The sequence below is a fragment of the Salvelinus sp. IW2-2015 genome, linkage group LG23 (genome assembly GCF_002910315.2).
Source record: "Salvelinus sp. IW2-2015 linkage group LG23, ASM291031v2, whole genome shotgun sequence".
In the NCBI taxonomy this organism is placed as follows: domain Eukaryota; kingdom Metazoa; phylum Chordata; class Actinopteri; order Salmoniformes; family Salmonidae; genus Salvelinus; species Salvelinus sp. IW2-2015.
In genome coordinates, this window is record NC_036863.1 from 43,247,127 (window position 1) to 43,273,313 (window position 26,187).

Consider the following 26,187-nt stretch of genomic DNA (forward strand, 5'->3'; position numbering starts at 1 on the left):
AAGGCTCCATAGACCATGGGAAATTCAAGGTCAGAGGGTGATGGACAGTCTTGATTCCCACACCGATATGTCTTATAACCATTTGTAAAGTTCGTTATCGATTTAAAGTGGCCAAATATGTGCGCTATATCGTTATCACTGTTCCCTGTGAGTGATAATGTTACATGATACAATAGCTTAATTTCTACATATTACTTTATTACGTTGTGTGTGTGTGTGAGAGAGAGAGAGAGAGAGAGAGAGAGAGAGAGAGAGAGAGAGAGAGAGAGAGAGAGAGAGAGAGAGAGAGAGAGCACTTTGCGATCTGTTCCGGAGGGGGTTCGGGGCTGGTAGATCGCATTATCTAGAATCTCAAAGTCCGCCTCTGATGTGCGGTCTTTTTCTTCATACCTGCAATGGATGTTACGCCTGGATTTGCATTCTTTATTATTTTACTGCATTTAATTCACGCGAATGGACTTTATATCTCCAATGGCATAGGTATGTGTGATTGATGGTTTTATACGTTTGATACAATTGTGTAAAGCTTAGGCTTTAATAACCTAGGTAGGCTACCACCCTTGCGAAAATAATCTGATCACGATTCGATCTTGGAGCATGTCAAATTCACACAGGTTATGTCGTAGCCTATACAAGTTCAATAACATTTTACATAAACAGAAATATCGTTGAGTACCTATGGTAGTTTTTTTTGCAGTGTCTCAGTACGTTTCCCTTTCTTTTGCATGAGACCAACTTTTTCCACATTTCTTTTTCATTCAAACACAGTTTACGTGCGCTCAATTTCAGCATCTGAAGAACATTCCAATGGAACATAGATCATGCACTATTGATTAAAATTCGTTATATATATAGTCGTATGAATTAGCAAATGTATTGTTAAAGTTTTTATAGCAGTTATAGCTTAAGTTAACCTAAAAACGACCGTCTCCAAATAAGCCATTGCATTTGACTAGTAAAATAAATGGTTGGAATGAAATTCAACTTTACGCTTCAATTTGATTTGACATTTGTAATTACCTGATTTCATGAATATCGACCTCAGTTATTCTTCATAGTTGACAGCTTTAATCATCACCCGGTCTTGACATGTGCTTGTATGCGTGCTGGGTCACAGCTTCCAACCAAAACTGTCGCAACTCGCAAGTAGACAATAGATGCAGTCATGCATATAAATTGATGTGTTTGCTCTGAACTTGGACGAGACGAGCGTGCTCATCTGCGCGCGAACGGGCGTGAACACAGGGGCACACCGACGTTTTTTGTTGTTGTTGATAGGCCTATTAGTCAATGCTCATTATTGCCTGTGGTTTATTGATAAGGTAGGAAATATACCAAAGTCAGTTGGGGTTGTAAAATGTGTCAGCGATAGATTCACATTTTATGATATAATGTGTTTATAAAGTTAGACCCAGCATAAGTTTTGACCTATGCTATAGCAGTGGATGCTGGTGGGAGGAGCTATAGGAGGATGGGCTCATTGTAATAGCTGGAATGGAATTTATGGAATATATCAAACATATCAAACATGTGGAAACCACATGTTTGACACTATTCCACTTCAGCCATTACAATGAGCCTGTCCTCCAATAGCTCCTCTCACCAGCCTCCACTGTGCTATTGATACTATAGACACACACACATGCATGTGCCTGTGCATGTGTGTGTATGAGGGGGGGACTGTTTGAGTGCATCTGTGCTCCTGTGCACGATTATGTGTGTATTGATCAGTGTGTGATTCTGTCTCTCCCTGTGTATACAGARTCTCTGCAGCATGTCCTGAGGGAGTATGGCGTTGTTAAGCCTGTGAACACTGATTCCGAGGGCCGCTTCCTCTCAGGTGCTGTCTCTGCACCTCAACTGGACAGCCAGCACCAGCAGGCCCACAGACGCTGGAGAAGAGAGGCTGCAGCMGCCTCAGACCCCAGCCATGGAGACCTGGAGGAGGGAGAGGGTACAGCCAGGCACAGGGAGACACTCTTCTACAATGTCACTGTGTTCGGCCAGGAGCTCCACCTACGCCTGCACCTCAACTCCAGGCTGGTGGTCCCCGGAGCTAAGGTGGAGTGGCACGAGGAGGGAAGCCAGACCACCTATGAGCCTCTACGGSACAGCGACTGCTTTTATGTAGGAGAGGTCACCAACGTCAGGGACACATCCGTCGCTATCAGCAACTGTGATGGCCTGGTAAGTGCTGCACTGTTGATAAATGTGTCCCTCGTGTATAGTTGTTACACTGATATTGCTCCTGTAGAACTGTATTAGGTACAGATGATAGACAAAGGGGCAATCCCATAGTATTGAAGGTGGCTAGACTTATGTCATCCAAAAAGACAGGAGAGGTTGGAGAGTTGAACCTCTGGCACATTGTTGTGGTTGTGTATCTCTGCACAGAAGGACTGAAGTTTTTTTTTTATGTAGGCAGATGTTATTCATAATTGTCTGCATGAAATATAGGACTGTAAAAAACAAAAGCAGCATACGTAATCTCATGTCAAACTTCTCTTTCCCTGCTTGGCATTGCTGGTTGGCCTCCAGCAGGCAGGGYGGCAGTATTCAGTATGCAGGTCTCTGTGTTGAGGGAGGGAGCGAGGCCCAGTGGAGCTGTAAGTCCCTGGAGGCTTACGCTTCATATCCCAGACAGCTACTTTATCCACTCCTCTTTCCCTCCCACCCAGCTGGAATAAAACCACATATCTTAATGATGACATGAAATAGTTTAGCCAAAGCCCCCACCCCGTCTTAAAGATACACAGAGCACTCATTGCAGAGTAGTACTCTCTCAAGGTGGGTTTCAGACAARTCTGAATTTAGAATTAGCAATAAAGTAAACCATTTGTTAAAAACACACCACTGTGTTTTTCTCTCTTTAACCCCCGTGTCATCTGRACAAAACACACTTGCAGTGATGTGATCAGAACTGTCCAATAAACAAGTCCAGACTATGGTGTCAGAAAACAACTGTCAAGAGAAAGACCGGTATYCAAACATGGACAGTCTCATTGCTGAGTTTCTGTCTGTGACTGTGAGTGACTTGTAGTACTCTTTCCTCTCTGTGAGGAGTGTTACATTTCTCTGCTTGGAGCACATAGCACCACAGCATGTCCATACAGAGTACTGTCTGTGTTGTGACAGACGAGTGCAGGTTCTCTATTTAATCCCTCAGTCCACATACAGTCTCTCGGAAAGTATTCAGACCCCTTGACTYTTTCCGCATTTTGTTATATGTTACAGCCTTGTTATAAAATGTATTAAATCGTTTTTTTCCTCATCAATCTACGCAGAATAACCCCTAATGACAAAGCAAAAACAGGTTTTTAGAAACACAACACCATACACGTGGTCTGCAGTCGTGAGGCYGGTTASATGTACTGTCAAATTCTCTAAAACGACGTCGGAGGCGGCTTATGGTAGAGAAATGAACATTMAATTCTCTGGAAACAGCTCTGGTGGACATTTCTGCAGAGCATGCCAATTGGATACTCCCTCAAAACTTGAGACATCTGTGGCATTGTGTTGTGTGACAAAACTGTCCGTTTTAGAGTGGCCTTTTACTGTCCCCAGCACAAGGTGCACCTGTGWAATGATCATGCTGTTTAATCAACTTGATATGCCACACCTGTCAGGGGGATGGATTATCTTGGCRAAGAAGAAATGCTCTCTAACAGGGATGTAAACACATTTATGCACAACATTTGAGAGAAATATGCTTTTTGTACATATGGAACATTTCATGGATTTATTATTGAAACATGGGACTAACACTTTACATGTTTCATTGCTATTTTTGTTCAGTGTGGGTTACTCTACTGCATAAGAATTACAATTTACAAGTGGAGTCGGCTAGGAACATTACAGAACTAAGATGTAATTCTAAATTACATAGACAAGTTGAACAATATAGGCCACCTACTGTGGTGCAACAGTGGTGTCGTTATCTGCTTGATCTCTTGCAGTGCAAACACTTGCCTGTTTAAAGTTGATCCTCAGCAACTAYAGGGTTGAATAAATTCGCCATCAAAAAGTTGCAATAGTAAACYCCACATCCTTAATGAAAACACTCAGCCAGCTAGCAACTCCARCAAAGTTTGCAAGWGSATGAAGGTTTGTTTGGCTATAGGTTTATCACCCACTGGTAGGCTATGCAGATTTGCAAGCAATGCGTGTGTGGATCTATCTGTTTGTGAGCCAGCTAAATTAGCTTACCAGTAGACCGAGCGGGCTTTTGTGAWTATTATYCATAGTGTCCAGCATGCTGCTGGCACTGGTCATGCTGAGAAGTCTGAAATATGGTCCAACTAGCAAGTGTTGCACTAGGAAMATATTCTCAATCCCTTGCTGAATGAAAATCGCCCACAATTCCAGTTTTCATTCAGAAGCTCAAGCAAGCAACATCAAAGCAATTTTGTAACGACAAACCCACCAGTKTTTTCAAATCTGTGCCCYGGCCTATCGTCAGCTGTCGCACAGACAGGCAGACGTACAGACGGACTGACAGCCAGGAGCCACATTTATTTGTCAGCTAAACTACATGTTTATTCTGTATCACTCAACTCTCATTTTATGTGTCTCGTTTGTATTGAGAGGTATAGTAGATATATATTGTTGATGTGTTGCTGTTTTATTTATGTTTTTATTTTTTTATTTCACCTTTGTTTAACCAGGTAGGCCAGTCGAGAACCAGTTTCATTTACAACTGCAACCTGGCCAAGATAAAGCAAAGCAGTGCGACAAAAACAACAGCAGAGTTACAAAAACAAAATACAGTCAGTAACACAATGGAAAAATCTATGTAACGAGTGTGCAAATGTAGAAGAGTAGGGAGGTAAGGCAATACATAGGCCATAGGGGCGAAATAATTCAATTTAGCATTAACACTGGAGTGATAGATGTGCAGATGATGATGTGCAAGTAGAGATACTGGGGTGCAAAAGAGCAAGAGGATAAGTAACAATATGGGGATGAGGTAGTTGGGTGTGCTATTTACATATTGGCTGTGTAAAAGTACAGTGATCTGTAAGCTGCTCTGACAGCTGATGCTTAAAGTTAGAGAGGGAGATAAAGGACTCCAACTTCAGTGATTTTTGCAATTAGTTCCAGTCATTGGCAGAGAGAACTGGAAGGAAAAGCAGCCAAAGAGGTGCTGGTTTTGGGGGTGACCAGTGAATATACCTGCTGGAGCGTGTGCTGCGGTGGGAGTTGCTATGGTGACCAGTGAGCTGAGTATAGGCGGGGTTTTACCTACAAAGACTTATAGATGACCTGGAGCCAGTGGGTTTGGTGACAAATATGAGTGAGGGCAGCCAACGAGAGCATACAGGTCGCAGTGGTGGGTAGTATATGGGGCTTTGGTGACAAAACGGATGGACTGTGATAGACTGCATCCAATTTGTTGAGTAGAGTGTTGAAGGCTATTTTATAGATGACATCGCCAAAGTCAAGGATCGGTAGGATAGTCAGTTTTACAAGGGTATATTTGGCAGCATGACTGAAGGAGGCTTTGTTGCGAAATAGAAGCCAATTCTAGATTTAACTTTGGATTGGAGATGCTTAATGTGAGTCTGGATGGAGAGTTTACAGTCTAACCAACACCTAGGTATTTGTAGTTGTCACATATTCTATGTCAGAACCGTCCAGAGTAGTGATGCTGGTCGGTCGGGCGATTGTAGGTAGCAATCGGTTGAAAAGCATGCATTTAGTTTTACTAGCATTTAAAAGCAGTTGGAGGCCAAGGAAGGAGTGTTGTATGGCATTGTAGCTCGTCTGGAGGTTTGTTAACACAGTGTCCAAAGAAGGGCCAGATGTATACATAACGGTGTCATCTGCGTAGAGGTGGATCAGAGAATCACCAGCAGCAAGATTGACATCATTGATATATACAGAGAAAAGAGTAGGCCCAGAATTGAACCCTGTGGCACCCCCATAGAGACTGCCAGAGGTCCGGACAACAGGCCTCCGATTTGACACACTGAACTCTATCTGAGAAGTAGTTGGTGAACCAGGCGAGGAGTGATTTGAGAAGTTAAGGCTATTGGTCTGCTGATGAGAATGCGGTGATTGACAGAGTCGAAAGCCTTGCAGGTCGATGAGACGGCTGCACAATACTGTCTTTTATCGATAGCGGTTATGATATCGTTTAGGACCTTGAGCGTGGTTGAGGTGCACCCCTGACCAGCTCGGAAGCCAGATTGCATAGTGGAGAAGGTACAGTGGGATTCAAAATGGTCATTGAAAATAAGAATGTGTTCTTAACTGACTGCCTAGTTAAATAAAGTTAAAATAAAAATATATAAATATAGATCTATAACATTTGGGTCAAGAGTGTCCCCCTTTGAAGAGGGGGATGACCGCGGCAGCTTTCCAATCTTTGGGGATCTCAGACGATACGAAAGAGAGGTTGAACAGGCTAGTAATAGGGGTGCAACAATTTTGGCAGATCATTTTAGAAAGAGAGGGTCCAGATTGTCTAGCTCAGCTGTTTTGTAAGGATCCAGATTTTGCAGCTCTTTCTGACATCGGCTATCTGGATTTGGGTGAAGGTGAAATAGGTTTGCTTGGGCAAGTTGCTGTGAGGGGTGCTGAGCTGTTGGCCGGGGTCGGGGTAGCCAGGTGGAAGCATGGCCAGCCGTAGAAAAATGCTTTTGAAATGATCGATTATCGTGGATTTATCAGTGGTGACAGTGTTTCCTAGCCTCAGAGCAGTGGGCAGCTGGGAGGAGGTGCTCTTATTCTCCATGGACTTTACAGTGTCCCAACATTTTTGGAATTAGTGCTACAGGATGCAAATTTCTGTTTGAAAAAGCTATCCTTGCTTTCCTAACTGACTGAGTATTGGTCCTGACTTCCCTGAAAAGTTGCATATACCGGGGCTATTCGATGCTAATGCAGAACGCACAGGATGTTTTGTGCTGGTCAAGGCAGTCAAGTATGGGGTGAACCAAGGGCTATATCTGTTCTTAGTTCTACATTTTTTTTAATGGGGCATGCTTATTTAAGATGGTGAGGAAAGCACTTTTAAAGAGCAACCAGGCATCCTTACTGACGGGATGAGATCAGTGTCCTTTCAGGATACTCGGGCAAGGTTGATTAGAAAGGCCTGCTTGCTGAAGTGTTTTGGGAGTGTTTGACAGTGACGAGGAGTGGTCGTTTGACCGCGGACCCATTACGGACGCAGGCAATGAGGCAGTGATCGTGAGATCCTGGTTGAAGACAGCAGAGGTGTATTAGTGTGTGAGGTTGGTCAGGATGATATCTATGAGGGTGCCCGCGTTTACGGATTTAGGGTGGTACCTGGTAGGTTCCTTGATCATTTGTGTGAGATTGAGGGCATCTAGTTTAGATTGTGGGACAGCCGGGGTGTTAAGCATGTCTCAGTTTAGGTCACTAACAATACGAACTCTGATGATAGATGGGGAGCAATCCTGGATGGGGGGCAATCCTGGATGGATCAGTAGTCCTGGATGGATCAGATGGACAGTAGAAGGTGCGCAAGAGAATTATCAATAGGCATATGCGTCATAATTACCAGGAGAAACCTTACCTGCAGTTTGTAACAATATTCATAAAACCTTCACATGTATCACTTTGAAGTGATCCAAATGGCAAATACATATTTTGTCTATACACTTCAAGATATAATATACCAGAAAAAAAGTGACATTTAATTTGGGACTTACTGAGTCGGGTTTTAAGGCCCTAGGTCTTCTCATCGTCTGCTCTATGTTCTCCACACATCCCTCTGCATGGCCATGGTATTGCAGGCCAGGCTGAGTATCATCATTAGCAGACTGCACCATGCCAGAGCCGAGCAGGCCGCACCCCTGCTAAGTGAGAACTGAGTAGGAGGTGCACTACAAGTGTCCGCTTCAGACATCCAGCAGAGCACAAGCTGTTGCCATTGCCGCAGTATCTATAGGAAACTGATATTGGAGAAAGTGACATCCACCAAATTATTATTATTGGGGGGGGGGGGGGGGGGGGGCTGAGAATCTGTTGTGGCCTATGCTACAGAGATTGTCATGGAACCATCCTCTTTGCAATTTGTCCCAAGGGGTCAGCGTGTCAGCTTAGTCTGCGTGCGTGGGCGTGTGTGCGTGTATGCGTGCGTACGTGATATCTATCTGTTTTCAATTTTGCGTTTTGATGGTTTCTGTGTTGGTTGAAAATCCTCCATCAATTGCATTATATTAACTGAGTATACAAAACATTTAGAACACCTGCTCCATGACATAGACTGACCAGGTGAATCCAGGTGAAAGCTACGATCTCTTATTGATGTCACTTGTTAAATCCACTTCAATCAGTGTAGATGAAGGGGAGGAGTACTTGAGACAATTCAGACATGGATTGTGTATGTGTGCCATTCAGAGGGTGAATGGGTAAGACAAAACATTTAAGTGCCTTTGAACGGGGTATGGCAGTAGGTGCCAGATGCACCGGTTTGCATCAAGATCTGCTGAGTTTTTCACAGGTATATCAAGAATGGTCCACCACCCAAAGGACATCCAGCCAACTTGACACAACTGTGGGAAGCATTGGAGTCAACATGGACGGGCAAACACGTGGAACACTTTCAAATTGAGGCTGTTCTGAGGACAAAAAGAGAGGTGCAACTCAAGGTGTTCATAATGTTTGGTGTACTCAGCGTATGTCAGTTGTGTATAACCTCCAACATCCAGTTGTTGGGGACTTGGCAGAGGATGCAGCCATCTGTTGACCCCCTCTCTGGTTTGGACCAATAGGAGACACTCTCTTTTGTGGAGCTGAGTGAGCAGTGGAGAGGGGTTAAAGAGGAACACACTTGTCAGCTAGGGCCATTCCAGAATCCCCTGRATCTGGTCTCTATGGATCTATATATCATATATCTATCATATATCTGTGGCCTTTGATGATGCCATTAACATTCCACAAGCCACACTTACCATTGCTACAAGCTGGAGGAAGCAGCATTGAATGATAGAAGTGAGGAGCCCACTGCACAGGCACATTTCCTTTCCTCTCACCAGAGTTCAGATCTCTTTCTATATAAGTGTGGAAGAAAACCTCAGTCTTAATTGTAGGATACAAGAAAGCATTCKTCTTCCTCCACCACTAAGCGCTCATGTGGCCAGTCTGTCTGTCTACCACACTGTCTGTCTATCATGTTGTCTCTCACTGTCTGTCTGTCTGTCTAGTGTCCGCCTTCCCTCTCTCCATCTCTCATCCATCTGGCTGAATGCCCAGTCCAGCAGGCTGTGTGTTACATTACCGTTTCAAAGTGACATATTGGCGCTCTTGTCRGGATTTATAGTTGAGATAACAAGCCCAGCTTGAGCGTAAAGAGGATCTTTGAACCGGAAGACACAAGGCCTCTGCTGTAGAGAACAGGTCTAAACACACGAATACAGCTGACCTCCTTMGAGATGTCTTKYCGTGTTTTGTTTTTGTTTGATTCTGTGTCGGCTTTCTTTCAGGGCCGTGATACTTGGTCCAATTATGCAGMTGAAAAACATGGAACGTCTTGAAGAATTCCATGACTGACACCGTAGCATTTAGAGTTGTCTATGTATGTCATGGTGTAAAGGAGCACGACCTGGATACSTACAGTAGATGTTTCTGCGGAAAACATTTCAAAGGAAAAGCGTGTCAGGGCACACACAGACAAAGTGTTGAGTGTGACTCTATCCAAATGCAATGTTAAAGTGATGGGCGGGAATRAAAACGAGGAGTTGGGTCTTGATAGTTCCCTCCGGTCCTGTCTGTAGTTACAGTATGCGATGTGATCTCAGCCACCTGGCTTGGCCAGTCCCTGCAGGAGTTGCGGTCTCCAAATGGAAAACCGCAGTGTGGATGTTAGTGTTACGTTCCCCAGTTTCTGTGTTGAAGTTTCTATTTGAGTGTGTGTGTTTCAGGAGATGGCTTCCTGGAATTTCTCCCCAAGCAGCTGATTGGTCGGCCCCAATGGATGATTGGAGAGCTGACCCCGCCCCCTCGTCAAGATGCAGCTGTCTCTAATTACCATTGCCACCTGAAGCTATATAAAAGCCAGTGTTCTGTTCAGGAAGGCAGAGATCATTGCTGGAGAAGTTGATTGTGATTTCGTGTTGGTTGTTTATCAGAAAGCGTTGGTAGGTACTGTGTTAGTTGTTGCTGGGAGCAGTTGGTATGTTCCGTGTGAGATTGTTGCTCAGCTAGAGCTTATTTGATGTCCTTTGTTTATTAGTTTGTTTGAGTAATTTTTGATTTAACTCAAGAGAGTTCCGAATGGAGGCAATACATGTGAGATCTGACCCGATGACTCAGGACAGTTTAATGTGTGTGCATGCGTCAGTGGCATACAGCAGTTTTGCGGTTCCCCCAGCATCTAAGCTTTTCTTCTAATTCAACACATTTTCCCATGGGGCAAAGAGAAAATGTTTTAAAGTTAATTTTCTGCAATTCAACACATTATAATGGTTGAGGAAAATGTCCAGTTTTATAACTACTATTCTACATTTTTGCAATGAGGCTGAGAGAATTTAGCGTTCTTTAATTACATTTCCTGCTATTCTACACATTTTGGCATATGCTATCTGGGGAGGGGGGGCTCCAACCCCTGTTTGGGGCCCCCAGAAGCCATGCCACCCCCCACCCGCTGGCGTGCAGGGGGGAGGGGGGGTTGTGAGAGAGAGGGAGAGGGAGAGCAATATTGTTTTCATTAGACCATGCTTGTGTATATATTGTACTTTAAACAGTTATTGTTTTATTAGGCTTTTATGATTTTAGTCTGTTGAGGTTAACATTGATGTCRTTGTGTTGATTCCTGACACCCGTTAGCAGGGCTGGCTGCTGTGAGTTTGATTGTCAGCTTGTAATGAAGAATGAATGCAGCCCAGAAGGGATTTCAGTTTCAATCTATCCATGTCCTATATTTCTGCTTTCAGTGGTTAGCAGARAAAGGAAAGGGATTACTAGAATGAACATCAACAATCCAACACAAATCACAAGTAGCTTTGGCCCGTCAGTCAATGGGGGGAAATTTCAAGAACTTTTAAAGTTTCTTCAAGTGCAGTCGCAAAAACTATCAAGAGCTATGATGAAACTGGCTCACATGAGGACCGCCACAGGAAAGGAAGAGCCAGAGTTACCTCTGCTGAAGAGGATRAGTTCATTAGAAATTGCAGCCCAAGTAAATGCTTCACAGAGTTCAAGTAAYAGATACATCTCAACATCAACTGTTCAGAGGAGMCTGCGTGAATCAGGCCTTCATGGTCGAATTGCAGCAAAGAAACAACTACTAAAGGACACCAATAAGAAGAAGAGGTTTGCTTGGGCCAAGAAACACGAGCAATGGACATTAGACMGGTATCATCTAGAAGGCGAGGTCAATACAGGTGCATCAAAGCAGGGRCCGAGAGACTGAAAACAGCTTCTATCTCAAGGCCGTCAGACTGTTAAATAGCCAGCACTAGCCGGCTACCACCCGGTTACTCAACCCTGCACCTTAGRAGCTGCTGCTCTATATACATAGACATGGAATCACTGGTCACTTTAATAATGTTTACATACTGCTAGATTTATTTCATATGTATATACTGTATTYTATTCTAMTGTATTTTAGTCAATGCCATTCCGACATTGCTCGTCCTAATATTTATATATTTCCTAATTCCATTATTTTACTTTTAGATTTGTGTGTATTGTTGTGAATTGTTCGATATTATACTGCACTGTTGGAGCTTGCAGCATCTTTCCTCCAGCATCTTCACAAGGTCCTTTGCTGTTGTTCTGGGATTGATGTGCACTTTTCGCACCAAAGTACGTTCATCTCTAGGAGACAGAACGCATCTCCTTTCTGAGCGGTATGACGGCTGCATGGTCCCATGGTGTTTATTCTTGCGTACTATTGTTTGTACAGATGAACGTGGTAACTTCAGGCATTTGGAAATTGCTCCCAAGGATGATCCAGACTTGCGGAGGTCTACAATAATTTTTTTGAGGTCTTGGCTGATTTCTTCTGAATTACCCATGATGTCAAGCAAAGAGGCACTGAGTTTGAAGGTAGGCCTTGAAATACATCCACAGGTACATCTCCAATTGACTCAAATGATGTCAATTAGCCTATCAGAAGTTTCTAAAGCCATAACATCATTTTCTGGAATTTTCCAAACTGTTTAAAGGCACAGTCAACTTAATGTATGTAAACTTCTGACCCACTGGAATTGTGATACAGTGAATTATAAGTGAAATAATATGTCWGTAAACATTTGTTGGAAAAATTACTTGTGTCATGCACAAAGTAGATGTCCTAACCGACTTGACAWAACTATAGTTTGTTAACAAGACATTTGTGGAGTGGTTGTAAAACGAGTTTTAATGACTCCAACCTAAGTGTATGTGAACTTCCGACTTCAACTGTATATCACAGGAGGTTGGTGGCACCTTAATTGCGGAGGACAGGTTTGTGGTAATGGCTGGAGCGTAATAAGTGGAATGATATCAAATACACCACAGACATGGTGTCCATGTGTTTGACGCTGTTCTCCACTGTTATATATATGATGGGATGTATAGACATTATGGACAGTATATGGATMGAATATGTAGTATATCTGAAGAATATGTAGGMTAGAATAGTATATGTATAGCAGTAGTTGAATGGGATATGACTTGACTAGAATACAGTATATGCATATGAAGTGGGTAAAACAGTATGTAAACRTTATTAAAATGACCAGTATTCCAGTGACCAGTGTTCCATATGTCTATGTACATAGGCAGCAGCATCTAAGGTGCAGGGTTGAGTAACCAGGTGGTAGCCRGCTGGTGACAGTTCAGGGCAGGGTACTTGGCGGAGGCCAGCTCTGTCTCTGATACATCATCCAAAGTATAATTAATAACTTTACCTCAAAGCTCAAAGGGACATTCAGTGTTAGCTTTTTTTAATAACACATCTTCCAATAGGTGCCCTTTTTGCGAGGCATTGGAAAACCTCCCTGGTCTTTGTGGTTGAATCTGTGTTTGAAATTCACTTCTYGACTGAGGGACCTTACAGATAATTGTGTGTGTGGGGTACAGAGATGAGGCAGTCGTTTAAAAATCGTGTTAAACAGTRTTTTTGCACACAGAGTGAGTGCATGCAACTTATTATATGAGTTGCTAAGGAAATGTTTACTTTAGGCTTGACATAAGGGGTTGAATATTATTGACTCAGTTTTTCATTTTTTATAAAAAATAAAATAAAAAATAAAAAACACAATTCCGCATTGACATTACRGGGGGTTGTGTGTAGGCCAGTGACCAAAAAATCTAAATTTTATTCATTTCAAATACAGGCTGTAACACAAACAGCAAAATGTGGAAAAAGTCAAAGGGGAGTGATATAATCATTCTGAATGCACTGTACAGTATACTTTTTCCATATTTTGTTACGCTACAGCCTTACTCTTTTAAAAAAAAAAATCCCCTCATCAATCTACACACAATACCACATAATGACAAAGTGAAAAACAGGTTTTTTTATTATTTTTGCAAATGCATTCAAAATTAAACAGAAATACCTTATTTACATAAGTATTCAGACCCTTTGCTATGAGACTCAAAATTGAGCTCAGGTGCATCCTGTTTCCATTGATCATGCGAGCTTCAATGCACATACAACTCTCCTTCCGTGGCCCTCCAATTGCTCTTAAATACAAGTAAAACTAAATGCATGCTCTTCAACCGATCGCTGCCTGCACCTGCCCGCCTGTCCAACATCACTACTGCTGGACGGCTCTGACCTAGAAATATGTGGACAACATACCAAATACCTAGGTGTCTGGTTAGACTGTAAACTCTCCTTCCAGACTCACATCAAACATCTCCAATCCAAAGTTAAATCTAGAATTGGCTCCTATTCCGCAACGAAACATCCTTCACTCATGCTGCCAACATACCCTTGTAAAACTGACCATCCCTACCAATCCTCGACTCTCGGTGATGTCATTTACAAAATAGCCTCCAAAAACCCTACTCAATAAATTGGATGGCAGTCTATCACAGTGCCATCCGTTTTGTCACCAAAGCCCCATATACTACCCACAACTTGCGACCTGTACACTCTCGTTGGCTGGCCCTCGCTTCATACTCGTCGCCAAACCCACTGGTTCCAGGTCATCTACAAGACCCTGCTAGGTAAAGTCCCCTCTTATCTCAGCTCGCTGGTCACCAAGCAACACCTACCTGTAGCACGCGCTCCAGCAGGTTATCTCTCTGGTCACCCCCAACAACCAATTCTTCCTTTGGCGCCTCTCCTTCCAGTTCTCTGCTGCCAATGACTGGAACGAACTAACAAAAATCTCTGAAACTGGAAAACACTTATTCCCTCACTAGCTTTAAGCACCAGCTGTCAGAGGCAGCTCATAGATTACTGCACGCTGTACATAGCCATCTAATAATTTAGCCCAAACAACTACCGTCTTTACCTTACTTGTATTTATTTATTTATTTTGCTCCTTTGCACCGCATCATCTTATTCTGTCTCTACTTTGCGCTTTCTTCCACTGCAAACCAACCATTCCAGTGTTTTAAGTTTTTATTTTACTTGCTGTGTTGTATTTACTTCGCCACAATGGCCTTTTTATATTTTATTTATTTATACATATATTTGTTTGCCTTCACCTCCTTATCTCACCTCACTTGCTCACATTGTATATAGACTTATTTTTTTTCACTGTACATTGACTATATGTTGTTTTACTCCATGTGTAACTATGTGTTGTTGTTATGTGTCGAACTGCTTTGCTTTATCTTGGCCAGGTCGCAATTGTAAATGAGAACGTGTCTCAATTTGCCTACCTGGTTAAATAAAGGTTAAATAATAAATAAAAATAAATAAATTAAATAAATCATCCTTGAGATGTTTCTACACAACTTGATTGGAGTCCAGCTGTGGTAAATTCAATTGATTGGACATGTTTGGAAAGGTCAGCACGCACCTGTCTATTAAGGTCCACAGTTGACAGTGCATGTCAGAGCAAAAACCAAGCCATGAGGTCGAAGGAATTGACCGCGAGAGCTCTGAGACAGGATTGTGTCGAGGCACAGATCTGGGGAAGTGTACCAAACATTACTGCAGCATTGAAGTCCCCAAGAACACAGAGCGCGTCCACCATTTTTGAATGGAAGAAGTTTTGAACCACCAAGACTTTTCCTAGAGCTGGCCGCCCGGCCAAAGCAATTGTGGGGGAGAGGGGCCTTGGTCAGGGAGGTGACCAAGAACCCGATGGTCACTCTGACAGAGCTCCACAGGTCCTCTGTGAAGATGGCAGAACCTTCCAGAAGAACAACCATCTCTACAGCACTCCACCAATCAGGCCTTTATGGTAGACTRGCCAGACGGAAGCCACTCCTCAGTAAAAGGCACAAGACAGCCCGCTTGGAGTTTGCCAAAAGCCACCTAAAGGACTCTCAGATCATGAGAAACAAGATTATTTGGTCTGATGAATCCAAGATTGAACTCTTTAGCCTGAATGCCAAGCGTCACGTCTTGAGGAAACCAGGCACCATCCCAACGGTGAAGAGTGGTGGTGGCAGAATGCTGTGGGGCTGTTTTTCAGCGGCAGAGACTGGGAGACTAGTCAGGTTCGAGGGARATATGAACGGAGCAAAGTACAGAGAGATCCTTAATGAAAACCTGCTCCAGAGCGCTCAGGACCTCAGACTGTGGTGAAGGTTTACCTTCCAACAGGACAACGACCCTAAGCACTCAGCCAAGACATCGTGGATGTGGCTTCGGGACAATTCTCTCAATGTCCTTGAGTGGCCCAGCCAGAGCCCGGACTTGAACCCGATCGAACATCTCTGGAGAGACCTGAAAATAGCTGTGCTGCGACGCTCCCCATTAATCCGACAGAGCTTGAATGGATCTGCAGAAAAGAATGGGAGAAACTCCCCGAATATAGGTGTGCCAAGCTTGTAGCGTCATACCTAAGAAGACTTGAGGCTGTAATCACTGCCAAYGGTGCTTCAACAAAGTACTAAGTAAAAGTATTGAATACTTAAGTAAATGTAATATTTCAGAGTTTTATTTGTTTTATAAATTTCTCAAAAACTGTTTTTGGTTTGTCATTATAGGGTATTGTATGTAGATTGATGAGGAAAAAATAACAATTTAATCCATTTTGGAATAAGGCTGTAAAGTAACAAAATGGGGAAAAAGTCAAGGGGTTTGAATACTTTTCGAAGAGTCATATACAGTATGTTACTATACAGCCACTGCATTCCAATTGAGGCACTTATCAGTGACCAAATCTGCCATTTTCAAGACATATACGGGATGACAGGGATGTGAGTGCAAAGGGCTACAGGGCTGGAGTTATTACAATGGCTYGTTCATTCATATCAACTGGACAATAGTACTATTGTCAACCCTATTAAACCTTCCACTACCTCTTAGAGATGTGCTTAGCTGCAGTATACAGTATCTGCAATTGCACACAGAGCTGTCCATTTTGAGAGCTAAGGTAGTGCTCAGGTGCTTCCACCCCTGTTCAGACTGACAGACAGACAGACAGCTGTCTGGTTCTTAATGGCAAGGCAGCAAGTCAGCCTGAGTGAGAGCTCTACTCTGTCTGCTTCTTATTTGGAACATGTCAGGCAGGCTATGTTCTCCTCTCCCTTCTCCCTACAGACATGACTACCTCTGTATTCATTCATTTTCCTGCCCTCTCTCCCTACCTCTTCTCTCCTGACTTCTCAGCTTTTTTCTCTGGTTTGAAAATAGTTTACTGCCCTTCTCAGTAAAGTGGAATTAGCTCTCATCTTTACTTGGAATTGTTTATTTAATTTTTGACTGAATCAAAAAGTGAATTCCCCTGTACCCAAGATAAGTTTGTTGTCTTATTGGAAATGTTTTGTTGTTTTAGGCCTGTTCTATGTCCTGGTATATTGCAGTCCCTGAAAATACGCATGCAGGCACTCAGAGTCAAACACACACACACACACCTGTCTCTTATACACATCTAGATGTGTATAAGAGACAGCACACACACACACACACACACACACACACACACAAAAATCATCAAATGTATTTATATAGCCCTTTGTACATCAACTGATATCTCAAAGTTCTGTACAGAAACCCAGTTTAAAACCCCAAACAGCAAGCAATGCAGGTGTAGAAGCACGATGGCTAGGAAAAACTCCCTAGAAAGGCCAAAACCTAGGAAGAAACCTAGAGAGGCACCAGGCTATGAGGGGTGGCCAGTCCTCTTCTGGCTGTGCCGGGTGGAGATTATAACAGAACATGGCCAAGATGTTCAAATGTTCATAAATGACCAGCATGGTCAAATAATAATAATCACAGTAGTTGTCGAGGGTGCAGCACCTCAGGAGTAAATTTCAGTTGGCTTTACATAGCCGATCATTAAGAGTATCTCTACCGCTCCTGCGGTCTCTAGAGAGTTGAAAACAGCAGGTCTGGGACAGGTAGCACGTCCRGTGAACAGGTCAGGGTTCCATAGCCACAGGCAGAACAGTTGAAACTGGAGCAGCAGCATGACCAGGTGGATTGGGGACAGCAATGAGTCATCAGGCCAGGTAGTCTTGAGGCATGGTACCAGGGCTCAGGTCCTCTGGGAGGAGAGGGAGAGGGAGAGAGAATTAGACGGAGCATACTTAAATTCACACAGGACACCGAATAAGACAGGAGAAATACTCCAGACATAACAGACTGATCCTAGCCCCCGACACATAAACTAATGCTGGAGGCTGAGACAGGAAGGGTCGGGAGACACTGTGAGGGAGGGGTCGGGAGACACTGCCGGTTCGACGATACCCCCAGACAGGGCCAACCAGGCAGGATATAATCCCACCCACTTTGCCAAAGCACAGCCCCCACACCACTAGAGGGATATCTTCAACCACCAACTTACTATCCTGAGACAAGTCTGAGTATAGCCCACAAAGATCTCCCCCACGGCACGAACCCAAGGGGGGCGCCAAACCCGGACAGGAAGATCACGTCAGTAACTCAACCCGCTCAAGTGACACACCCCTCCTAGGGACGGGATGGAAGAGCACCAGTAAGCCAGTGACTCAGCCCCTGTAATAGGGTTAGAGGCAGAGAATCCAGGTGGAGAGAGGGGAACCGGCCAGGCAGAGACAGCAAGGGCTGTTCGTTGCTCCAGTGCCTTTCCGTTCACCTTCACACCCCTGGGCCAGACTACACTCTATCATAGGACCTACTGAAGAGATGAGTCTTCAATAAAGACTTAAAGGTTGAGGCCGAGTCTGCATCTCTCACATGGATAGGCAGACCATTCAATAAAAATGGAGCTCTATAGGAGAAAGCCCTGCCTCCAGCAGTTTGCTTAGAAATTCTAGGGACAATAAGGAGGCCTGMGTCTTGTGACCGTAGTGTACGTGTAGGTATGCACAGCAGGACCATATCAGAGAGATAGGTAGGAGCAAGCCCATGTAATGTTTGTAGGTTAGCAGTAAAATCTTTGAATCAGCCCTAGCCTTTACAGGAAGCCAGTGTAGAGGCTAGCACTGGAGTAATATGATCACATTTCAAGATTCTAGTAGCCGTGTTTAGCACTAACTGAAGTTTATTTAGTGCTTTATCCGGGTAACTGGAAAGTAGAGCATTGTAGTAGTCTAACCTAGAAGTGACAAAAGCATGGATTAACTTTTCTGCATAGTTTTTGGACAGAAAGTTTCAGATTTTTGCAATGTTACGAAGATGAGCAAAAACTGTCCTTGAAATAGTCTTGATATGTTTGTCAAAAGAGAGATCAAGGTCAAGAGCAACGCTGAGGTCCTTCACCGTTTTATTTGAGGCGACTGTACAACCATCAAGATTAATTGTCAGATCCAACAGAAGATGTATTTGTTTCTTGGGACCTAGAAAAAGTAAAAAAATTGCCACCATCCACTTCCTTATGTTTGAAACACAGGCTTCCAGGGATGGCAATTTTGGGGCTTCACCATGTTTCATCGAAATGTACAACTGTGTATCGTCTGCATAGCAGTGAAAGTTACCAAGAGGTACAATATATAGTGAAAACAACAGTGGTCCTAAAACGGAACCTTGAGGAACACCGAAAGTTACAGTTGATTTGTCAGAGGACAAACCATCCACAGAGACAAACTGACATCTTTCCGACAGATAAGATCTAAACCAGGCCAGAACTTGTCCGTGTAGACCAATTTGGGTTTCCAATCTCTCCAAAAGAATGTCATGATTGATGGTGTCAAAAGCAGCACTCAGGTTTAGGAGCACGAGGACAGACTGAAGTGTTTCGCATACATTGTTTGTCTTCAGGAAGGCAGTGAATTAAAAACATTTTTTGGAGAGGAATGGGAGATTCGATATAGGCCGATAGTTTTAATGTTTTCTGGGTCAAGGTTTGGCTTTCTCAAGAGARGCTTTATTACTGCCACTTTTAGTAAGTTTGGTACACATCCGGTGGATAGGGAGACATTTATTATGTTCAACATAGGAGGGCCAAGCACAGGAAGCAGYTCTTTCAGTAGTTTAGTTGGAATAGGGTCCAGTATGCAGCTTGAAGGTTTAGAGGCCATTACTATTTTCATGAATGTGTCAAGAGATATAGGATTAAAAAACTTGAATATCTCCCGTGATACTAGGTCCTGGCAGTGTTGTGCAGACTCAGGACAGCTGAGCTTTGGAGAAATATGCAGATTTAAAAGAGGAGTCTGTAATTTGCTTTCTAATGATCATGATCTTTTCGTCAAAGAAGTTCATGAATTTATCACTGCTGAAGTGAAAGCCATCCTCTCTTGGGGAATGCTTTTAAGTTAGCTTTGCGACAGCATCAAAAATACATTTTGATTGTTCTGGAAAAATAGGATGATTAAGCAGCAGTGAGGGCTCATCGATATTGCACGGTACTGTCTTTCCAAGCTAGTTGGAAGACTTACAGTTTGGTGGAGCACCATTTCCGTTCCAATTTTCTGGAAGCTTCCTTCAGGGCTCAGGTATTTTCTGTATACCAGGGAGCTAATTTCTTATGACAAATGTTTTTTTGTTTTTAGGGGTCAGACTGCATCTAGGGTATTATGCAAGGTTAAATCTAGTTCCTCAGTCAGGTGGTTAACCAATTTTTGTACTCCAACGTCCTTGGGTAGGTGGAGGGAGTCTGGAAGGGCATCTAGGAATCTTTGGGTTGTCCGGGAATTTATAGCACGGCTTTTGGTGATCCTTGGTTGGGGTCTAAGCAGATTATTTGTTGTGATTGCAAGCGTAATAAATCGGTGGTCCGATAGTCCAGGATTATATGGAAAAACATTAAGATCCATAATATTTATTCCACAGGACAAAACTAGGTCCAGAGTATGACTGTGGGAGTCAGTAGGTCCGGAGACATGTTGGACAAWTCCCACTGAGTCGATGATGGCTCCAAAAGCCTTTTGGAGTGGGTCTGTGGACCCTTCCATGTGAATATTAAAGTCACCAAAAATTTGAATATTATCTGCCACGACTACAAGGTCCGATAGGAATTCAGGGAACTCAGTGAGGAACGCTGTATATGGCTCAGGAGGCCTGTAAACAGTAGCTATAAAAAGTGATTGAGTAGGCTGCATAGATTTCATTACTATAGAAGCTCAAAAGATGAAAACGCAGKYATTTTTTGCGGAAATATTTAAATTTGCTATCGTAAATGTTTGCAACACTTCCACCTTTGCGGGATGCGCGGGGGATATGGTCACTAGTGTAACCAGGAGGAGAGGCCTCATTTAACACAGTAAATTCATTAGGCTTAAGCCATGTTTCCGTCAGGCCAATCACATCAAAATTATGATCAGTGATTAGTTAATTGACTGTAACTGCCTTGGAAGTGAGGGATCTAACATTAAGTAGCCCTATTTTGAGATGTGAGATATCACAATCTCTTTCAATAATGACAGGAATGGAGGAGGTCTTTATTCCAGTGAGATTGTTAAGGCGAACACTGCCATGTTTAGTTTTGTCCAAGCTAGATCAATGCACAGACACGGTCTCAATGGGGATAGCTGAGCTGACTACACTGACCGCGCTAGTGGCAGACCACTAAGCTGGTTGGCTAACAGCCTGCTGCCTGCACCCTATCTCATTGTGGAGCTAGGGGAGTTAGAGCCCTGTCTATGTTTGTAGATAAGATGAGAGCACCCCTCCAGCTAGGATGGAGTCCGTCACTCCACAGCAGGCMTGGCTTGGTCCTGTTTGTGGGTGAGTCCCAGAAAGAGGGCCAATTATCTTAAAATTCTATMTTTTGGGAGTGGCAGGAAACMGTTTTCAACCAGCGATTGAGTTGTGAGACTCTGCTGACGGGGCCAGAGACAATTACTCGATGCTGACATCTTTCTAGCTGATTTACACACTGAAGCTATGTTGATCTTGGTGACCTCTGACTGTTTCATACTGAAATGTGTAATTCAGCAAAGGGTCCACCAAATGTCTCCTATTTGTCTGCGTCTTCAGTCCAGAGTGCATTGCATGGTGCTGTTGCATGGCCGTTGCGAATGTCAGACTCCACTCTGCGAGGCACATCAATCTGCAGGTTCAACATGGTGAGATTGTAGACTTCTTAAATTGATAGTACAGTTTGTTTCGGCGATTTTACAGCTAACTAGCTACTTCACGTGCTGATATTGACTTTGGTATTAATATTTCCAGGTTGCAAAAATTCTGATAGTGTCACGCCCTGACCTTAGAGAGCCTTTTTATTCTCTATTTGGTTAGGTCAGGGTGTGACTTGGGTGGGCAAATCTATGTGTTCTATTTCTTTGTTGGCCGGGTATGGTTCCCAATCAGACGCAGCTGTCTATCGTTGTCTCTGATTGGGGATCATACTTAGGCAGCCTGTTTTCCACCTGAGTTTGTGGGATCTTGTTTTTGCACAGTTACTGTTTAGCCTGCAGAACGTTACGTTCGTATATCTTTTGTTGTTTTTTTGTTGTTCATAGAAAGAAAGAAAGAAAGAAAGAAAGAAAGAAAGAAAGAAAGAAAGAAAGAAAGAAAGATGTACGCTTACCACGCTGCGCCTTGGTCTCATTCCAACGACGGACGTAACAGATAAACTGAAATTAGACAACCTGTGACAAAACAAGCAAGTATAGTGTAGAGAATCATTGTACCATCTAAACCGCTGTGAAATATATTTTCCATAGCCAAAAATATTGTGTTTTCAGTTGTTTTTGAAGCTGGTGTACAAAACCAAAAGTAAAAGTAAAATGCAAAAACTAAACTTTAAAATGGGATGCATAGAAATAGTGCACATAGAACAAATCTACCTCTTCTTAGACTTGATTTCAATGAGAATGACAGATTTATAACTCATATTTCTTTGTGAATTTTATCGGGTTGCCCAAAAAGTTATACTGTATATTGCAGCTTTAACACGGTAAATTATAGGAATTAGTGGTTTTGGGTGGATTTTTACTTTAATGTGGCAGCAGGCCTGACTCTGAGCAGGAAACCCAGACGTGACAGGGCTTCTCAGGTTCTCTCAGGCTCTGCTCTCCCATTTCAGTCTTGGCAGGCCAGGCGTGCTCTGGAGTCTCTCAGGCTCAGAAAAGCCAGAGTCTCACTATTGCAGTGGAGCTGGATCCCATCAGATCTTCACTAAGATGCTGCACTTCAGCATAGTTTATGCTGACTTATCAATCAATGCTCCTGTCGAGGTTTACAATTTGTATGCCAATTTACAGCTACATATCTATTGTGCTCTGGACTCATGTGGTGAAAATGCCAGAGTTGTGGACCACTGATCCAAATGTCTTGACACTGTATCATTTTTTCAGACAGTTAAGCTGGTGACAGAGTGATATCATTGTGATTGTTAGGTGAAGTTGATCCTTCAAATGTTAGTTTGAGATTTTCTAGCCCAAATGGCAATGTGCTTTGTTGTTGAAGACAGAGTTTGATTTCAGATTGGGGAGTTTGGATGTCTTTCACAGTGAAGCCAGAAATAATTAGTCTGCAAAACCCCAGTCTTGCACCATTGTTTAATAAAAGATAACTGTACTTAGTTTATTCGTTTTACAAGTGGTTGCAATAACAGATAGCCATCCCTGACACGTGGAAGAATGGGAATTATTGCTTTCAACACTTCTGTCTTCTGAACATTCTTTCCTCCGGCCCAGGGTAGAATCTTTTCTGTTAGCTCCTTTAATCCCTAGCATGACTTTAATCAGCTGTTAGAGTTCTAGATTTCCTGAGATGAGGTGAGCAACTGCCTTTCTGAGGTGAGGATGTTGTGTGTTTAGCCCTGCAGCAAGGCAGATTACGTTTGACTTCACAGTGGCTCAGAGAGTTGGCTAATCGAGGTCTATCCGCTGGTGTCGATTTATGCTGCGTCCAGACCTTTCTTTGGTAATTAAACCTCGGGAGGATGTGACAGCTCCTTATGTAAAATTTCCCAGGAGGCTGTGGCTAAACGGCCGCATCAGCGGCCATGCTCTAAGCTTCTGCGGTCAGGGGGGGAGAGAGAGAGAGCAGTTCACATTCACACCCCTGTCTTCACATTCACGAAGACTTGGCTTGGGGGGGGGGAGCACTTGGCTTGGGTTGTCACGCCACATTTAGGCTGTCTGCATTATTTTTTTTATTTGCTGTTTATAGCCCATATTGATCAACTAATTTCCCTTTCAGTCTCATGTCAGGTCTACTTGTCAATGCTGTCCTCTCTTCTGGCTGATCTTCAAAGTGGTTGAGATATTGATTATTGTGTATTTCCCTTTCTCAAAGTTATTCTCAAAGTGTTATTTAAAGCTGCAATAGGTAACTTTTGGGCGACCCAACCAAATTCACATAGAAATGTGAGTTATAGATCTGTCATTCTCATTGAAAGCAAGTCTATAAAGTGGTAGATATGTTCTATGTGTGCTATTTCTATGCTTCCCATTCTTAAGCTTAGTTTTTTTGCGTATTTTACTTTTGGATTGGTACACCAGCTTCAAACAGCTGAAAATACAATATTTTAGGTTATGGAAAATATATTCACAGCGGTTTAGATGGTACAATGATTCTCTACACTATATTTGCTTGTTTTATCACATCAACTGAAATTAGGCGAACTATTCAAATTTTTCAACCAGGAAATGGTGATTTTTTCTCCATAGTGCACCTTTAAAAGTTAGTTTTTCATGTTAGAAGATTGTGATTGTAGAGTTCAACCCCCCCCTTCTCATCTCTCTCTCTTCTCAGGCAGGAATGATCCGTACGGGGAAGGAGGAGTTCTTCATCGAGCCCCTGGTGCGTGGAGGGGGTCTGACGGTAGAGAGGAGGAGAGCGGAGACGGACGACATCACATTGTTTATCGCTCCTCTGCCATTAAGAGGCCCCCTGTCAATCAAACAGCAGACTCTCACCCCCGAGGTAAAAGGAACTTCCGATACACCTTTACAACTCCATATTTTCCTGACTGTCAGGAGACATGATCAAAATCCTTCATAGGTCATCGTCATTTGTGACTTTCGAGTGCTGAATGCAGATACAAGCTCGTGGGATTTCTGGGTTTAATGTATGAGCTACTCTGTCAGATTATTGTCCTTCATTTTGAAATGTGAAACAGTTATGAAAGACTTGTCTCCTAGACATTCCATTTGTATCCTTTTGGGAGATACCGTATGTTGAAAATGGCAGAAACGTTGCTTTATTGTGCAGAGAGAAAACAAATGTATCCTCTCCATGTTCTCCCGGTCCAGCCTGATGAACATTATGGATGCTTCCGAGAAAGCACTTATTACACATTTGTTTATTCAGATTTGTTTTGTGTTTCCTGATTCTATAAATCTAATCTTTAGTTCACTGTATACATAACCTGTCATGACTCCACATGTAAATACGCAAACGCGTGCACTCTCTGGCATGCCTCTACTAAGCAAATCTTACTGGAGGATAGTTCAACCCCTTGTTTGACAAAGCAAAGGCTACTAAACTCGATTGAACCAAATGTGCTACTTTTTAATCTTCTCTCTGCCGTGTACAGCCATTCGACTTTGCAAAATTGTGATAAAGCATTCTCACTGGATGGGAAAAGTACAGTATGGTGCAATGCCCCCCCCCCCCCCCCCCCCCCCCCCCATGTCTCCCATTTGACCCTGTCCATTCCTAAAGTTTGCCAGAACGTATTCCTGACAAAGCAGGAATATACACTGAGTGGGTGGATCAAGACAAGTAATAAAGTTATAAAAGGGATTCACATGTCACTTCAGTTCCAACAACGGAGCTCAGCCTGAAGATATTGGGAGGCTAGACTTGCTTCTCAGTCACTTCAAATTTGTAGTTTCTTTGTCTGAGTAGTTCTACTGTCTACTCTAAAAGACGATACAAAAGGCAGATGTATTCCGGTTGAATTGTTCTATACAAATTCTCATAACACAAATGCACACATTCTCTCACAATTTATATAAACGTAAAGAACACCAATACACACACGTACAGCACAGACAAAATTGTATGAACTTCTAAAGGGGGAACTGGTGGAGATACAGGAGAACACCCTCATGATGGACTTTGGCGACATCAGCTGGAATGTGTGGATCGGATTAAAAGCTCAGATGTAGTCGCACAAATCCATCAGAGGCGGTTCGGTCGCAGCCAACTCCTACGTGGCAGGGCTGATGGGATATTAGCCTACAGTAAACTTAACTCCTCCAGGAGAGCATGGTTGACCTAGAGCAGACTCTAGATGGACCTTGTTCAAGAGAATGATAAGGACATTGAGTAAAATAAACATTAAGGGCACTATTCAATCAGATCAGCTTTAGCCGACATCTGCATATCGGTTATTTTGGCAGTGTCAGAAGTGGAACTGTGTTAGAACTGTCAAATGATTATACCTAAAGCGAACATTGCCGTTGGCTGCACGGGGTCACATTAACAGAAATCCTTGTTTACAAGTTGGAACAGTGGAATATGAGATGGAATCTACACCTCCATTAGGATGATAGAAACCCTCATTATTTAGTTGAATGCTTTTTTTAATTTGAGCATAATTATTTCTATATAGCCTGCACTTTCTCGTTCAGAACTTCTAACACAAGAGGGGCGGGCTTCGTGACAATGATCGCAAGAACAGCTGCTCAAAGAAATTAGCCAAGACCTCAGAAAAAAATGTGTAGACCTCCACAAGTCTGGTTCATCCTTGGGAGCAATTTCGAAATGACTGAAGGTACCACGTTCATCTGTACAAACAATAGTACGCAAGTATAAACACCGTGGTACCACACAGC

At 43.0% G+C, this 26,187-nt stretch overlaps 1 protein-coding gene across 1 annotated transcript in view; it reads left to right on the top strand.

Moving 5' to 3' along the window:
• The first annotated feature begins 317 nt into the window (after positions 1-317).
• Positions 318-26,187, top strand: part of LOC111950346 (A disintegrin and metalloproteinase with thrombospondin motifs 2-like) — a 59,507-nt gene continuing 33,637 nt past the window's right edge. Inside the window, 4 exon segments of the mRNA XM_023967848.2 lie at positions 318-480; positions 1,763-2,187; positions 24,158-24,223; positions 24,226-24,328. Of these exon segments, the coding sequence (XP_023823616.2) occupies positions 396-480; positions 1,763-2,187; positions 24,158-24,223; positions 24,226-24,328 (679 nt within the window). The 5' untranslated portion in view covers positions 318-395.